At 41.8% G+C, this 17,450-nt stretch overlaps 1 protein-coding gene across 2 annotated transcripts; it reads left to right on the top strand.

The window, feature by feature from the left end:
• Positions 1-5,489: 5,489 nt before the first annotated feature.
• On the top strand, positions 5,490-15,871 carry ERRFI1 (ERBB receptor feedback inhibitor 1). Of its 2 annotated transcripts, none has more exons than XM_027702063.1 (4): positions 5,490-5,587; positions 12,095-12,291; positions 12,417-12,493; positions 13,090-15,871. In XM_027702063.1, exons 2-4 carry the CDS (start codon positions 12,170-12,172, stop codon positions 14,283-14,285), a joined length of 1,395 nt encoding a protein of 464 aa, XP_027557864.1. In that variant the 5' UTR covers positions 5,490-5,587; positions 12,095-12,169; the 3' UTR covers positions 14,286-15,871. The 2 variants fall into 2 exon arrangements, with proteins under 2 accessions (XP_027557864.1, XP_027557865.1); XM_027702064.1 differs by lacking the exon at positions 5,490-5,587 and adding an exon at positions 5,670-5,752.
• Positions 15,872-17,450: the final 1,579 nt, after the last annotated feature.

Here is a 17,450-nt window from a genome sequence, read left to right as displayed (position 1 = left end):
GTTGGCTTTGGCTTGGATACTGACTTCCAAACGAAATTAGTTATCCTGTGGCTCTTTCACAAAAATCAGTCTTTATCTCAAGCAGAATCAAGATGTACACAGTAGGAGTTAAACTGTGTGCAATCCTTATGGGGTTGCATTTTATCTTATTCAGGTACTTTTATTTTGTTATAGCCTGAGAGAGTGAATCTACATATGAATGTTCAGGTTAAGGAGTCTGGTGGTACTCTCCTTCTCTAGTGATGTATGTGTTATGATAATGTAAACAAACTGTGTAGAGAATAAAATTCTTAGTTACATAAGTTTTGTACACCTGTCAGCCTAAAGTGAGGGAAATCAATTTGAACATGTTAATTGGAGGGGAAAAACATAACACATATGGGACGCATTAGAATTGCTGTAGTCTCACTGAACTGACAGCAAGTCATAGACTGTGATGCAGGGGTTGTAAACTGATGTGCTGGTACACAAGTGGAAGAATCATATTATCTAAATTACAAGCAGTCAAACTTTATACTTCTGTTCTTACTGTACAGGGCATGTTGTATGGTATACTGTGGTACTTGTGGGATAGAGAAGCATAGGTGTGCAGGGAGGGGGCAGAGACGAGTTTAAGGATATTCTGAAATTAGCAGTGCAGACTCCTGCATTACAAGGGTTACATACAATGCAAGGGTATTATACAACTGTACAGACCTGATACTGAATTTCAGCTTGGAAGAGGAGCCATTACTCAGTCTTTGTGTGAACTGTTCCTCTACAAGACTTTAAAGCAATTGGATAATGCTAATTTGCTTCTTAAGCCATCTCTAGAAACTGACACAGATAGCAAATCTTTTATGCTTCAGGCATATGGAAGTGGTTTGTGATGCAAACATACTATCTAAAAGTGGATATGCAGCATGGCTTTTGTGAGTTCTAGTCTGTGTACATTGATTACATCTCTCTCTGAATGCTGCAAATGCCATTTATTCAAAAACTAGTCACAGAGAAAAATCCACAAGGCTATAGAGAAAGTGCCTTGCATCAGACTTCCGGGAATTGTGAGAGGCTGTTGCCCACTGCTCTAAACATTTATCTCCTTTTTTTCCCCATGCTAAGGCAATATTGGGTTAGGCGGACCCTGGGATTTGAGGCAGTATGGCTGCTTTTGGGATACATCTGTATGTTGCGTTCCCTTTCATATTTCAGTCACACTCTTCCATTGTTTTCTGTCTGCATAACTGGGTATAAAATTCTTTTATTTCTGCTTACAAGATCATCTCCTTGTCTCTGCAGATGTATCCCTTTCAGGAAAGGACTATGCTGTTCTTTGAGTTTGGAGACTGCAAGGAAGGGACCAGGGTTAGGAGAGTGCTACAAAACTTTTACAGTGTAAGGATTCCTCATTTCTGTGAATGAGGAACATGTACATACTTCACTGGTCAGATTTGTATGAATGCAGTTGCACCAGCCAGGTATAGGGCAGAATGAGTGTGTTGCATTTCCAGTTTAGCCAGAAGACCCACAGCAGGGAGGAAATTCATGGGTCAGTAAAGGAGGGCTAAATTAGAGGTTAGCATATTCAAGTGTCTAGACAGCGAACACAGACATACTGCAAAATTCAGTCTGTCAGGGAGTGGAGAGTCTAGATTAAAAAGCCATTTCAAAGGCATGTTGCCTGGATGGGGTAATCATGTGCTCAGATTTTTTCAGCACATAAGCATAAGCCGAGTGAGGGAAGAGATCAAAAAAGGACACAAATATCGACAGAGTCTGTAGCAGCTTAGACTGGAATGGAACTCGATAAATTAAAAATAGCTTTTGTTTCCCAGAAATGGCCACAGCCACATCTGTTTTTTACCATCCATTCTGTAATATTGGAACGCCTTGCAGAAATGTTACATCCATCCTGCTGCTGTAGAGACATTGTAATGCAGTCCTCTCAAACTGAGTTCATTCTTGCTCTCAGGCATTTGAACTGTGCATGTAAACTGGTCATCAGGAAGCCAAGCTTTAGTGGTGAAATACCCAGAGCTCACTTAGTCCGTTAGATTGTATGCTTTTAGGGCAGTGTCGAGAGGTGTTCCACTGGAACAGGATGCTGGGCACATCAGCAGAGGAGCTGACTCAAATCCCAGTCTACCCTGATGCATCCCATCCCCTTTCTTACAGAGCCAGAGGGCTTGCTATCAGCTGACTGGCTCAGCTGTTTTTATGCCCTTTAGGCACAGTATCTCACACAAGGGTAGTGTTGAGCATAAGGACAGTTTGGGAGAATTTCTTGGAATCTACCCATGTGCAGTGTTAGGGTCTGCAGCATTGCTGAAGTCCCTTTTCATCCTTCACAAGAACAGACTTACCTTTGTCTACCACGTTTTTTCTTTTTCAGTGTTCTTTTTCCGTTGCGCTCATCTCAGTACATAGATAGATGATGTCTTTGTGACAAAGCTAAGTGGCCTGCTAACTATTGGATGCATTCACACAGTATTTTGTAGGTTGAGGTGTCTCTTCTTCCAAACAACTAGAGGCCGTGTGAATAGTATAGCATAGTGCTCCACTTGAGCTGTTATACCCTACCTCATAGGGGCCTCTGAACTGGTCCTTGCACAAGGTAAAGTTTATTAATTACTTAGCAAAGACACCAAGGTAAGGTAATTAAATTAGATCAGATAGGCTGACTGTGGAAGGAGCCAGTCCTAGGTGATTTGATGTACTGCAGCACAGACTGCTGCGGCCCTACGCCCACTGAGTCGATCTCCAGGCACACCGTGTTGCATTGCTAAGATGAGATTCGTGGATTGTTGTGGCCAAATCTTGTTTGTCAGGACCAAACAGGAACTCTTGAAAAATAACTAAATACTGTCTGCATCTATAGCTGTTGCGTATTTGTATTGGTAAGCTTAGAAGTCATAAGTCTTTTACAGTCATAATTGGACGGTAGGCTTCACCAGGATTGGAAAGAATGGTAGCAGTCAGCTCCTTGTTTCTTTGTGCCTTTTGCTGTGGCTTGTTCTATCATTTTTAGCTATTAAAGGTAAAATGCTATAGCCTGTTCTTTTGATAAAATTGTTTATTTATAGAGTATGTTAAGGAAACTTCCCTGTCTGACTATCCAGGAGCCACTCTGGCAAGTCACTCTTGCACTACCTGGGCTGGGACTGAGGCCCCTTATTAGTGCCTACCAGAAAGCATGGAAAAAAAACCCCCAAGCTTCCTGCTCAAGAACATCTACCAGAAATAAGTACAATTAAGCAATAATACAGCAGCACCTACAGTAAAACAAAGTTATTGTTTATGGAAGTGGGCTTACAAAAAAAAAATCACAACGATCTAAAGAATGACTGCACAGGAGTTCTAGCTGACATTTTATATTAAAAATAAATATCTATTGTTTTCCATATAGTCTTTCAGTATGAAATTTTACTTTTGTAATTTTCTATATTCCTAAAGAGACTTTGCCTTTTTCTTTTCCAGCTGCTGCTTACATGTATGCTTTTCTTCTCTCAAAACAAACAGAAGTAGCAACTGAAAAATTTAAGTGTTGAAAACAGGAAGCATCAAGGGGACTGAGATCAGTGAAAAGGTATAGGCTGCAAAGCAAGCTAGAAATAGGACAACTTTAATCAAAGGACATCCAGTATCTCTAGGATTCCCCTCTGCAAAGAGAATCCTTGAATGAAAGGTAGTATCATGAATGAAAGTCCATGCTATTCTTTTTTTCATAGAATTCAGACATTTCATTTATTAAATACAGACCAGTCTGCTATCCATCTCCAGAACTGGGTGCAATAGAGATTTAAAGCATCTTTTAATACTACCTGAGCTGGCTTTTTTTAGCAAACTTGTTATTAACTAGTATTAACCAATCAGAGTGTCCAAGATTACTTAGAAGTTAGTCTTTGGGACACTTAGCAAATTGCAAAAAGTAGTTTACGCATGCCTACGGAACTGTGAGGTGGTTGCAAAGAAAGGTGAGAAACGGGAATGTAACTGTTGGTGCAGAATTCAATTTCCTCTGTCCTCCACTCAGAACAGAAACTGTTGTGACACCATTACCAAACATTTTCATCAGTAGAACAATGAGAAACTTAAGGCAGTGGGGGTTTAGTGAAAAAAGGCCATAGGTAAAGCTATTTAACAGTAAGAGAGAAAAATTCCATACCATTACATGCATATGAACTAACTCCTAAGTTATCTAACGGAATAAAACCTGGACTGCTGATAGAAGTACAGGGACCATTGGGTAACATCTGCAGGGAATGTCAGAAAGACCTCTTCCTGGATCAAAAATTCTCAGGCATAAATAACTAAAAAAGCCAAACATCTATTATTTCTCATATTCCACCATGGAGGTACTGCAGGAGTTTGTCCTACTGAAGTCAACACTCTGTGTAAGGCATTTTTAAGACAACTTTGTCCTTTATATCCATTCATTATAACATCCAGGGCTATTTGCACTATCGGTGTGTATGTACATCAACAGACCAGAATTAAAAGAAAAAAAAGAAAAAAGGACTACTTTCTCCTAAACCCATATATACAAACAGGACAATTTAAACTTAAGATAAGCATACGCAGATTATCCACAGAAACAATAAGTTGCAGTCTTCAAGTCCAGATCAACAGAAGTATAGCAAAGTACTTGGAAGAAGTCTTTGAGCAGGTACAGTTCAGCGCAAGCCATCATCACCAGCATGTGCCCAGAATAAAAACACAGTGAAGTCTCACCATTAAGTTAACAGTGTGCCCCAGTTCATCGAAACCACAAACCTGCACTTGTCTGCTCTCCTCCTTCCTTTCCTCAGCCGAACCTCCCTCACAGTCCGGGCCCCGCGCCCCGGGAAGGCCCGTGCTGGCCGGGTCGGGCCAGAGAGCGCTCCCTGCTGCCCGCGCGGGACCATTTCCCGCGGAACGGCTCGCGAGGCTTCCCGCAGAGCAGCAGATGAGCGGGGGTGAGCTGCCCTGACACCTGCGCTGGGAACGGGACCCGGACAGGCCAGGGTCGCAACGGAACCACTAACTGCCGCCATCCCCGAGGACACGGGGACCCAGTGAGACACGAAAGCGGCGGGCAGCGGGCAGTTTCCCTGAAAAATCGACCAGGGAAAGCCAAGCAGACGGCCAGGGCAGGAAGGACTCCGTTTGCTCGGTGGAACAGCCGCCGCAGGGACAGCGCTGCCACAGCAGCCTCTGCTGGGCGGGCGCTGCCGCCCCGCCACCCGCCGCTCTGCGGGACCGAGCGCGAGCTTCTGGGCTCGCCGCGATCCCCAGCGGTTTTCCAGGCCCACGCGGAGCCCGCCTGGCGAACATTGCTCTCGCTGAGCCCGTAGGCGGCCGGAGCAGCGCTGCCGGGGCCAAGGCTGCCGCCGGGGACCGCTACCCAGCAGGGCTACACAACACACCTCAACGCCACCATCGCCCTGCGAGGCCGCGGCCCCTTTAAGACTTTTCCTGACAAAAGCGACGGGCGTGGGGCGGGGTCACCGGTGGCTCCGCCCCCCGCTATAAGCGCGGTGACCGGCGCGCGCCGCGGCAGTGACCGGGTGCAGTCGCGGCGCATGCGTGTGGCGCGGGCGGCCGCGCGGAGCTGCGCGACACTGTCGGGGTGAGTGACGGCCCCGGCGGCACCGCCCGCGCCCCGCGGTCACATGGCGGCGGCGCCCCCCGGCCCCGTGCCCGCGCACCGGGGCCGCTTGGCCGCGGCTCGGAGTCGCCCCTTCCGTGCCGCGCCGGGCCCCGCCGCTGGCGAGAGGAGCGGGGGCCGTGGCTGGTGGGTTGGGCGGCCACCGGCGGCACACGCGGGTCGGGCGGGTCGCGGCGCCGGAGTTGGCCGGGCCCCGGGCACGGAGGCGCGGCGCGGCCCACGCCGGCGGGCCCGGTGGGTGGCGGCGGCCCCGGCCCGGGCGGCACACGGGAGGAGCGGGAGCGCGTTTGGTGCCCTTGTGCTGCCGGGGTGGGATTGGGGGGGGGGCTCCGGGGCCAGACCCGCCGCGGCGTTGTTCACCCGCGGGGGGCTGCCGGGGGGGGTGTCGGATGTGACCGCCTCCGTGCTCGCCGCGGTGGGATTGGGAGCGCTACCGCGGCAGGAGTCCCTCTGGGGGGGATGGGACCCGCCCGGGGTCAGCGAAGCCCGTAACCACATTCTTGGAAATCAGCGTGGCGTGCCACGCGTTTTCTTCCTGACCCGAAACAGTATCAGTGCTCGTCTCGCTCCTGGGAGTAACAGGGGACCGCATTCTGGGCTTGGACTCTGTGCTTCGCACTCTAATTTAAGATGGCTTAATTTAGAATAAACATTTCTTTGTGACTTACTACCCCATTACACAGTTATCCTCGATTTTCTAAAATAGCCAGTCTGTGATGGTAAATCTGGAGGAGACATCGCTGTACCCTTCCAGTACTGACCGTGCATCTCTTAAGCCTGTGATACGCAGAGCGAGCAGGCCGGGGGGGCTCTGGAGACTTCAGTGGTCTCCTGTCACTAGTGCAGAGACTAAAGGGCCTGTGCAGTATTCTGAAGTAATAAGCAAAAAGTTTATTATACTTGATCTGAAGATAACAGTACCTCATTATATATTAATAAACTGGATAGAAAAGGCTCTGGGGGCAAGATCTGTGGTCATTTTGGGAATACTTGAATGTTTGTTATACTGGAATGACAGGTGAAATGCATTTGTGAATTGCATTTATAATCTAGTTAAACTGCTCAATTTACCTTTGTTACTTTATGCACAGACCTAGTTTTCTTTACCTATGTGGGATAATTTTCTATTTTCCTTTTTAAAATAGAAACCTATCTTTCGAGGGGGGAAATATGTCCTTGGTGAAGCCCTTTGTCATCCTCTGCAGAATAAGAATTATTTCAGAGGAAAACAGTTCCACTTCTCTGCAGTGGAAAACAGAATTAAAAGTTATCACACTGTGTCTAACACTATGGTTATGACTCTGAGTCAGCTATAAAGGAATTTTTATTTCCTGAATGTAAGCTGTCTGTATTCACATTAAAATTTTCAGGAGGGCGAAGTACCATACCTTAAGCATGCATCTGAAATCTGACAAACAGAGGCAAGGCAACTGTCTTGCTATTTAATTATTAGTTTTCTACTGGCGATTTACAGGTTCCTCCCATTTGCTGTGCAAGACTGTGAAATGGTAGCCCAAATTTTAAGTGAACTTCAACTTCTTGATGAATTGTGGTTCTTTGAATGTATTTCAAACTAGCTGACTTACAATCTAAATACATCATTTGTCTGCTGTTCAGTCGATTTGCCTGGAGTATACCCGTAGAATTAGTTTTATTTGCAGTCACCTATGATTTGAGCATTTACTAAGTGATCATAGTCTTAAATTCTTTGCAACAGAATGGTCTATTTCTGGCTGGCAGAATGTATAGAAAAGTATCTGAAAGTTAAGAATGCAATTCATTTATATAATAACTGTAAAGAATATAATTCCTATAAATGGAAAAATCTTCTGAGGCCCATATCAGGGCATGATTTGGCCTGTGACTCAGGAATACTGACCTGCACTATGGAGGTTTGATGCATAGTAAATAAGATCTAATTATTTATTAGTAGATTTAAACTAACCTTCTCATGAGGCTGTTTCTGCTAGGTGTCAGTTACTCAGCATTCATCTAGTTGCACAGACAGAAATACTTAAGGGATGGTATGAGAACTAGAGAACCAGAAATTTTTAGGTTTCTTTTTTTTTTTTTAAGTATATGGAGTTCCAGAAAGTATATTAACAGCTCTTAAGCTTTTAAAGTCCAATTGGAAGTCTGAAATGCTGAAATATTAAAAGGGATGGCTCTATCTCAGGTACTTATGTTAAATAGAAAGTCAAAGGAGAAAAAGGAAATTACATCACCTTGTCAAATAAGGAACAGCTAGCTGGAGTGGATGACTTGTAGTGCAAAAATGTGCCCCTCCTCCTGTGAATTGCTTCTGAGATTTGTTAAAGATAATGTGGTGGCAAGGTGAGCAAAAATAGGTTGTGGATTTAAGGTAGACACATTTCTTCCCCTCCCAAAAGGAGTAAGTAGGTCTTACTTTTTTTTTCTTTCCCTCTTTCCCATTTTTTACAAGACGTATCTCAGCTTCTCTTCAAGAGTGTTGCCTTTATAAAATCTGTCCAAACTTTGTACAGGCATTCAGAAATCTGTACAGCAAATTGCTGTATTCCATCCCCATTTAGTGAAACATTTTAGAGTGTGCTTTGGTCTACTGTGCGTACCGGGAAGGTTTTCTTCATTATGAACTTGACTTGCCTCAAATATTTGGCTGCACTGGGACAGGGAGAGCAGGGAACAGAGTAATAAGATTCTGTGTGTGATCAGTGATAGATGTTGAGCTAAAATATATGCAAATGCTTCTTAGTTTCTAAGTAGAGGATTACTGTTGTTGTAACACAAGTGTTTATTGATATGTATCTGTATGAAAACTGCATGTTTGGGATGTTTTCTTTAACTCAGGACAAAAATTTTTCCACATATTCCCAAATACATTGTAGATATCACTATGTACATACCCTGCTGTTTATGGATACATTTGACCATTTTCAGCTTACACATAGCCATCCTGTTATTCATCACTCACTAGTTCAAGTTTGAAAGTATATTTGGCCTTGTAAAAAAAAAAATTAATCTCCAATATTTAGTATAATTCATATTTGTTAATGCAAATAGACCTGAACAATTAAAAAGTGTCTCCTTTGCGCTGTTGCCTTACAATGAATGGTGTTGGTAGCTTCCTAATGCATCAACAAATCTTTGAATTGCCTTGGCTTGTATCTGCCCTGTAGAAATTACTAGCTATAGTTTTAGTGTGAACTCCATTTCTTCAAAAGTGCTTCAGTCTTCCTAAGTGCCATAATCGATGCATAACTAGGCCAGACAAGCAGAGTAACTGGAAACCCATTCTGTGCAAATGAGCAGCACACGAGCGTGAGATCAAGAATGCTTCATTACTGCATAGTGTCCATTTTCTTTAGCAAATACAATTTGATGTTATTTATGATTAAGTTTAGATCCTTAAATTTTTAAGGAGGCAGGATTGGGACAGCAGTTACACTGAGAACTGTTGATATTTATATCTTCATGACGGACTTTTGTAAATTTTACTGGTTCTTAAAGCCAATTACTAGAATATAATACGTACTATTTGGCTTTAGTAAGAGTGTGCTGTCTAAAATACAAAATTTGTACTCCTCAATTACATGTTATCATGTCTCCCTCTTAAGATACTATGTCTTCAAACAAGCTTATGCATGTTTTGAAATATAAGCAACAACTCTCTTAGACTCCTATGAAAAAGTAACTAGGTGGTTTAGTGAAAGAATACTACCTCTCTTGATAGTCCTAGCTTAAGGCACTCAGAATAGTTTCATAACTCTGAAATGTCAAGGCAAATCACCTTCTGTGAATTTGCAGAGGTTATTTTTAGAATGAAGCAAGTTTTATGGCTGCAAAAATTGTCTGTATGTTTAAAAAATAAAGACTGATTGAAACAAGTGAAAATTACCTTTTCCTAGAGTATGTAAATATATAAGTCATTTTAGATGTTAACCTTAGCATTCCAGAGGGATATCAGAGAGGTGATTGTGCAACCATCAGTCTTGAGAGCTGAGATTTATACAGCATTTGGGAAGCTGACACAGTAATTACCTGCAGTGGTTTTGGCATGGGAGCTGGTGGAGGTTGGGCTTCTTAATAAGCCCTGCAAGGGTTGTATGTTAACACAGCACATTACACGTGCTCTCAAAGTACAGCAGTTGTTCCCTCTGTCTGATTTTTTATATTTTAATCAATGTCTTGCTCATGGTCTTGTCAGGTCTTGCACATGCACTGAAGTGGAGTACTGTCATTTGGTGACTGATCAGTGTTTTGTACCAGTGATTTTTTGTACTTGTAACTTGCATTTGACTCCAGAAATACTGAAATAGACAGTAGGCATTAACCTTAAGCTCACTTATTCATTCTCCTTCATTTCTTTTGCAGATTTGTTGCTATGGGATAGGATCTGAGGCATAAAAAAATCATTGCTCAATACAGTGTGAGCTGATAAGATGGATGTTTTATTTGCAAATTACATTAACGTGTTAAGAAGTAATTTTAGAATTGGTGCTATATGTGTACTATGCTGCTTAAGTCATTTTGACAAATGGGTACCTCTAGTGTTCTGCTCCCCCATAAACAATGGTTCTGCTTGTACTTACAGAACTATGTTATTGCTTCCTGGGGCTGTATGTTTATATTTAGTTTCGTGATGAAAATCTGCAATTCCTATTACTGGGAAGGGTCCAACTTAACTGCGTTATGCAAAAATTTCCAGCGTTAAACTAGCTTTTTAAGGAGATTGTCTGAAAAGAAGAACATGGTCTTCACTAAAATCAGGAGGGCTGAATGAGGGAGGACTGTGCTGCAGCAGATAGAGCACTGGTTCATCCCCTATTCACTTCTATGAAAGTCTCCTGTCTAGAGTTATTCTGAAATGCCTGACTAAAATATACAGGGTATTTGGCAGTGAATTAAAAAATCCCACTTCTGTTGACACACTGGTGATCACTGAATGTCATGATCAAGAAAACTATCAGACTCTTAAAGAGAATGCGATTGGGTCTCGCACATCATAAACATACATACAGTCAGAAGCTATTTTGCATATACTCTTTTCTTAAGATGATCAATACTGGACCCAATTCAAATTCGGAAAAGCACAGCAGAGTTGGTCTTTCTCAAACAGTTGTTTATAAATGGCAAATAGTGGTGCTGGACTGCAAACTAATCCCAGGGCACCTGGTTATAGTCCTGTTTACGAGTCTGCCCATCCCTCATGCTGCAAGTAGGTATGATGGATCTTACCTCCTAAAGGAAAAGGAAGGTTACACATCTGCATAGAAAGCCTGGTTTAGAACAGATTTACCATAAGTATAAGCTATTAGCTGTTTCTGTACCCACTGCAATACCATACCGTGAGGGGTTTTTTTGACAGGTATGCAGGTATCACTGATGGAGCTGGCCCTCAGCTGTTGGTGGAATTCTTTTGGGGGAGGGGTGTGGAGAAGTTCACATTAGTATTATATGGTCATATTATTGATTTTCAAGGGAGATACAAATTAAACTGGTTTTGGTGGGGTTTGGTTTGGTAGGGTTTGTGTGTGTGTGTGTGTTTTTTAAACAGCCATATAGCACCATATTGCACTTGCTGAAATCAGGCTATTTGTGTAGATGAAGCACAGACCCAGAGAACATCTTGGCTTATAGTTTTGGACTTAATTTTTCCTGCCTGCATGATGCTGACTAATTTTACACTGCCCCTTCCCCTCCCCACTAATCCTTTCTGAATTTCCTAAGCAAAGCCAAGTGAGTCAGTTTGTTCCTTAGACTCTGATTACTTACTCAATATATAGTAATTGCCAACACATTTTTTCTGTTGTAAAAGGGCCAGATAAAGCATTGTTCACACATTCAAAATAGATCTGAATGCAGCAGTACGGTTTCAGTGGCAATTATTTCAAATCACTAGATTTCTGATTTGTTTGAAATAGCTAGAAGACTTGAGGCTGTTTTATAGTATCTTAATGCTTACTGCTTTATATAAAAGAAGTTTTAGAATTCCAGTTCAAGTAGTCAGTAATTCTGTTTATTGGAGCAAAGGCTATGGAAGGTAATAATAACAGACTAGGCTGTTTATTTGTTGGCTACACTGGAAACTATAAACTCTTTAGCAAAAAGATAAAACTAAAGATAGATAGCAACTAGATAGTTAATTAGATTGTTCTAGAAAACTTTTTTAAAGCCTTTTTTTGATTAATAACTAGTAGTTTATGTACAAGAACTGAAGTGTTGTTGATGCTCAGTTGCTCTCTATCAATAGCTTTACTGAACATGGGTTTTTTTCTATACAGTTTAATTCTCTAAGAGAACTTACGTATTTTTTACTTCAGTTTTGCAGACAGACTCAAAGCAAGAAGTTTGGTCAGATTTTTCTATTGGCAAGTAGGACAGAAGGCCTTTCTACCGAGCTGCTTAATTACTTGAATACTGAAATTTCAGATGAGAGATGAAATCATCAGGTTTGCATTTCTGATATTTATGTCTTCTCTGTTGAAGGGAATGAAAACCGCAGGAAACCTGTCAAGTACTGAATATCTAAGGTCGTGAGACATCACCAGAGAACGCTGCACAATGTCAACTGCAGGAGTTGCTGCTCAGGAGATGAGAGTCCCATTAAAAACCGGATTTCTTCACACTAGTCAAGGCATGGGGAGTTTGAAAACCTGCTGGGGTAGCCACAGTGGATTTGAAAAGTGAGTGAGGCTAAAATTTTAATCTGTTGCATCTTCAAGTATATAAAATGAGTATGATGAATACTTGTATTTGGTGACAGACCTATGGTTTCTTTACAGTGAAGGCTTTTTTTTTTTTTTTTTAGTACTTTCTTTAATGTGGACCCTATAGCAGTGGCATATAATTTAGGTCCATCAACGGAGCAGCATTTGCCATCCATTGGTGAGTATAAAAGACTGACACACGAGTGTTTAGAAGTGCAGTGGATTGTCCGGAAACCCCTCCGGGCCCGACGCAGACCCGTCCCTGGCTGCGACGGGCGCCCCCCCGGTGCCAGAACGGAGCATTTCAAGAAAACGCTCCTATTCAAGTCCAACCAAAAAACCCACTTTTAAATAACATGATGAAGTTCAAACAAACAAAAACACTCTGACACACCTTTTCCTTGTACTTATGATGCCTTCGAATTGCCATTACACTTCTGACAGAAAAGCCATTTACTAAAATAGCACTTGTTCTGTTGTAGTCCTATGCTGAGATCTTTGTAGCTGTAGCTCTCTCTTGCTTATGCATGGGGTCTCTTGAACTACCTCATTTAACTGGAGCACTGGCCTGAAACAATAAAGTAATCTGGTGCTATCTTAACTAAAGTATAAATCCATGACCAGAAGAGATCTGTAATACCTACATTTCACTACTGTAGTTATTAAACAGACGCTACTTACTGTTGCGTTAGAAGGAATTAAATATGCAGTGGTAAAGTCATGTGCTAGAGGGTTACTTAGAAAAGTGTCTCTAAGAATTTTTCACCTTTTTAGGGCCCTCTTCCAACCAGGCTTCCATGAATGACCACATTGCTGAAAGTTGCATCCAAGTCCCATCTCAGAAATCCAGTCCACTTCCTGTAAGTCCCAAAAATGAACAGACAATTTCAAGATATGAAGACCATCTCGTTCCTGGCTTTAGTAAACTGTCATTAACCATGAGCTGTGTTTCTGAAGAAACACCTCCTCACATAGCAATAAAAAATGGACCAATTCAATTTCTGCCTGCATCTTCCAATGATCGTAGCTCCAGGCCGCTACCCCCTCTACCTGTTTCTGAAGACCTTATTTCAGATGAGGTTGACAAAGAAGTGGAATTCCTGACTAGCTCAGATACTGACTTTTTGTTAGAAGATTATGAACTTCCTCCTTTTAAAGTCAGTGCTCCAAGTCGGCGGAGCTTTAGGGGCTGTGGACAAATCAACTATGCATACTTTGATACTCCGACAGGACCAAAACCAGAAGATTCCAACCCTGCACAAAGCCTAAATGTATACATATCCAGTATTTACCCTCCTCCACAGCAGCTGCATCGACGGTTGCGAAGGTCCCATTCTGGGCCAGCTGGATCTCTTAATAAACCAATAGTAAGACTATCTGGACAGTTAAACAGGTCTTCTCCAACCTCTGATGAAGATAAACCGGAGATTCCACCAAGGGTTCCCATACCTCCAAGGGCGCTCAAACCAGACTACAGAAGGTGGTCAGCAGAAGTTGCTTCTAGTGCGTACAGCGATGAAGACAGACCTCCAAAAGTACCCCCAAGAGAACCTCTGTCACACAGCAATTCCCGTACTCCGAGTCCCAAAAGCCTCCCATCATACCTCAATGGGGTTATGCCCCCCACCCAGAGTTTTGCACCTGATCCTAAGTATGTCAGCAGCAAAGCTCTACAAAGACAGAATAGTGAAGGATCTTCAAACAGGGTCCCTTGCATTCTTCCAATTATTGAAAATGGTAAGAAGGCCAGTTCAACACACTACTATCTGCTACCTGAAAGGCCTCCATATTTGGACAAGTATGAGAAATTCTTCAGAGAAGCAGAAGAAAGGAGCTCTAACACTGAGGTTCAGTCCTGGTCTGGTGACTGCACAGCCACCTCAGCCCCGACAAAACTGGACTCAAAACCCAGAATGGACATAGGTGGTCACCTGAAACGAAAACACCTGTCTTACGTGGTTTCCCCGTAGTTTCTGGGAGCAGTCAGTCCCAGCTCAGTTGTTCAGGATGGAGCTGAACTTTATCATGTTACAAAGTTCTTATGGTTCTCAGATAATGAAGTAGGAGCAGTTTGACCTCTGAGAACTGGAAAGTGGATCGTAAAGTCCTCTTATGCTGCATATATTCGATACGTATCTTAAGACTCTTTTTGTTTGTCTAGGTATGTAAGCTGAAAACCTACTAAGTTCCCATACAAAGAAACGTGGAGGGATAGTAGTCACAGCTGGCCAGTTGTATGCTACCTAGATGAATGTATTTGGTAGTCACATTATCAAAAAAAAAATTAAAATCGAGCTTTGCTGATGAGTCACAAAGCAGACAACAGACCAAGTGATGCAGTACAGTTTTTGTATTGGGTATTTTCCAAAATTTCTTTTATACAGTAACCATACTGAGAACAGACTCTGTTCTCTTTGACTAGGCTATGTCAGCCTGATAAGAAGGTAACTGCAAGATTTGATACCCACTTCAAGACATTTTGAAAGTTTAATCTATTTTACAAATTAATTTGATGCTAGTAGACTTTTAAAGTGAGTTGGTTTTGTGGATTCACTTGCTAGACACACTTGGCTCAGTTTTGCAGTTTTTCCTAGAAGAGACTTGGACCAGCTATTGCTAAGCCTCTGCTGCTGCTCTTTTCCTGCTGGATCCTAGATCCGTGTGAGAGTGTCCTGAGCAGCCACACGGTTGCTGTCAGGTAGGCAGTAACAACTGTGTGCTCACCTAGAGTCTGAAATTCTGACTGTATTAAATACAGAAACACAGCACAAGCTGGTCTTGTGTTTTGGTTTCTGTTCAGTATTTTAGGGGAGGAGGAGGAGGGTATGAAAAACATGATTCCATTTATGAACAGTGTCAGTCCCATCTCTTGCTGCTTTGATGCTGCTTCTTGCTGTTTAATTTTTCTTCACTGTGCCTCAGCCATCCACTGAAGTTCACTGAGGTGCCACATTAGCAGTTTCTCATGCTCATTTTGGTTACATTTATCCTCTTACAGAAAAGCACAAGAGAAAGGGTGCTCATTAATGGGGGTACAGAATATGAATGTGTTCCTCCTAACAGAAGTAAACAAGCTGTTTACAGTTTAAACTGCTGAATGAGATGTTTGAGCTATTTTAAAGCTTACTTTTTATTTGTTTTAGTACAAACTAAATGAAGGTGAAATACATGCTATCGAAATGCACTGATATTTCTGCATCATGTACAGTATTGAATAAAAAATAATTAACTTTGTATTTTGAATATTGTCATGTCTTGAGTTTAATAAAGTTATAAAATACTTATTTATGATACATTTTGGATTTTGCTTTATTGAATAGTGTATGCAATTGTGCATTTGAGTTCTGCATTTACTGCAAAGTACAAAGTCAATAATGTTAAATATACAACAAATGTTGAATTCACCTTGCATTTAATTAGAATTAAGATTGCTGCAGAAGTGTTCAATAACTCACATTGCACACTGTTAATTTTAATGCCTCGTTACTACCTGGTAGCATGTTGTCTATAGTTTTGTGCTGGCAATAAAACATTCTGTGAGATTAAGTTATCTGGCCTAACATGAATTACTTTGGTTTTTTTCTAGAGTCACCCATAGCATGTTAGCTACCATCATACAGAAAAGAGAGGCAAGGAGTGTTCCTGTCTTCAATTTCTCACCTGGTAAAAAAATAACTAAATTGTACATTAAGGGTCACTGAAGGTGAACTAATATTCTGAGGATGAAAAAACTTTGAGTATAGATAGCATGGTTAGAAGGGGAAAGAAATTGTGAATATACCACAAAACAAGTGTATTTCACTGTAGTATGCAAGGCATGGATAAGGTTACTGAAGATAAAAAGCATCACACAACTTTGATCTTCAAGCTGTGTATGTAGGTAAATACTTGCCTTGATCTAGCAGTCTGAACAGTTCTGTCAGTGGGCTTATTTCAGTATAAAGCAGGTTACCATCCTTGGAATTATACTGGATGGGAAAAATGTCAGATGCAGGTTTTCAGTAATGGCTAATCACTTCGCTTTTACAGATGGGAAGATTGCTAAGCTTCATTTATAAAGGCGCTTAAACGCTTACTGCCGTGCTGCAACACTGCTAAGAACATGCAGATTGGCCTTCAAAACATAAACAAACTACCTAATCCTGTGCAAGGCTGTCGATTGGAATACTCAGCCTACTGAAAGTTCTGCTTTCCAGAACCAGATTTTTCTAAGGTGGAAAAAGTAAAATTTATGCTTGTAACATTCCCCTTAAATATGAGCAGTTTTAACCCTAGGACTGTGAAATAACGTACCTTCTCAGTTACACCATCACTGCTACAGCAAACAGATCAGCACTGCTCAGCTGCACCTGTTTTCTTGTGGACTGTGAGAGTCAGCAGAGACTCGGTAGTTGTCATTCCAGTAGAACTCAGTCTAAACCCAAGCACCTGCCCTGTAAATCTCTCCTAGCTTTTGCCTCTGGGTCCCACTCCATTCCTGGTACTTGAGTCCACCCCTTTTAGCCAAAACACCTGGTATAAAATGGGGTATTTGTTAGAGTTTCTCCAGCCCTGCCTGCTAGCACATATTTTCACTTCCGTTAGCAGTAGAGGTTCCCTAAAAAACTGCTAACGTAGCAGCAGCAGATTTTTTACTTGATCTGCTTCTGAGTACAAGCTATTTTCATGTTTATAGTGCTGAAAAACTTAAAACCATTATAAAACATGTGCTTTTGAATGGTCTTACATAACCTTTTCTGCAATTCCTAAAATGTTGAAGACTTTTAACCTAACCTCCATTACTTTTTCTCCTAGAAAAAAGAATTGCATACTCCTTTCCTGAAAGTTGGTATTTTCTACTCAGTCCTGAGTATTAAAAAAAAATTAAATCTTACTGTAGTGATGTTTTCTAACCATGTGCTTTGCGTCAGCTGAATTACAGCTTGATGTTAAGGCTCATTTCAGAAGTTAAACAAGAAACTATGTTTAGTGCAACTGAGGTAAAACAGACTGAACCTGAATTGAACACTGTAACTGAACTGCTTGGCTATGAGCAGGACATTCAAACAGGTTACAGAGCTGACATACCTCTTGAGTAAAAGGAAAGTAACTTATAGGCAAGTCTTATACTATTTAAGTAACTTGGCCATTTAATC

Source organism: Neopelma chrysocephalum, unplaced genomic scaffold, assembly GCF_003984885.1.
Source record: "Neopelma chrysocephalum unplaced genomic scaffold, ASM398488v2 Primary Assembly neopelma1_180, whole genome shotgun sequence".
NCBI classification, from domain to species: domain Eukaryota; kingdom Metazoa; phylum Chordata; class Aves; order Passeriformes; family Pipridae; genus Neopelma; species Neopelma chrysocephalum.
Note: the sequence above shows the minus strand (reverse complement) of the source record. Positions and strands in the feature narration are given on the sequence as shown.

Coding starts and splice junctions, on each gene's coding strand:
- ERRFI1 (XM_027702063.1), top strand. CDS start 12,170: ATGTCAACTGCAGGAGTTGCTGCTCAGGAGATGAGAGTCCCATTAAAA. Junction 12,292..12,416: donor AGCCACAGTGGATTTGAAAA/GTGAGTGAGGCT, acceptor TTTTTTTTTTAG/TACTTTCTTTAATGTGGACC. Junction 12,494..13,089: donor GCAGCATTTGCCATCCATTG/GTGAGTATAAAA, acceptor TCACCTTTTTAG/GGCCCTCTTCCAACCAGGCT.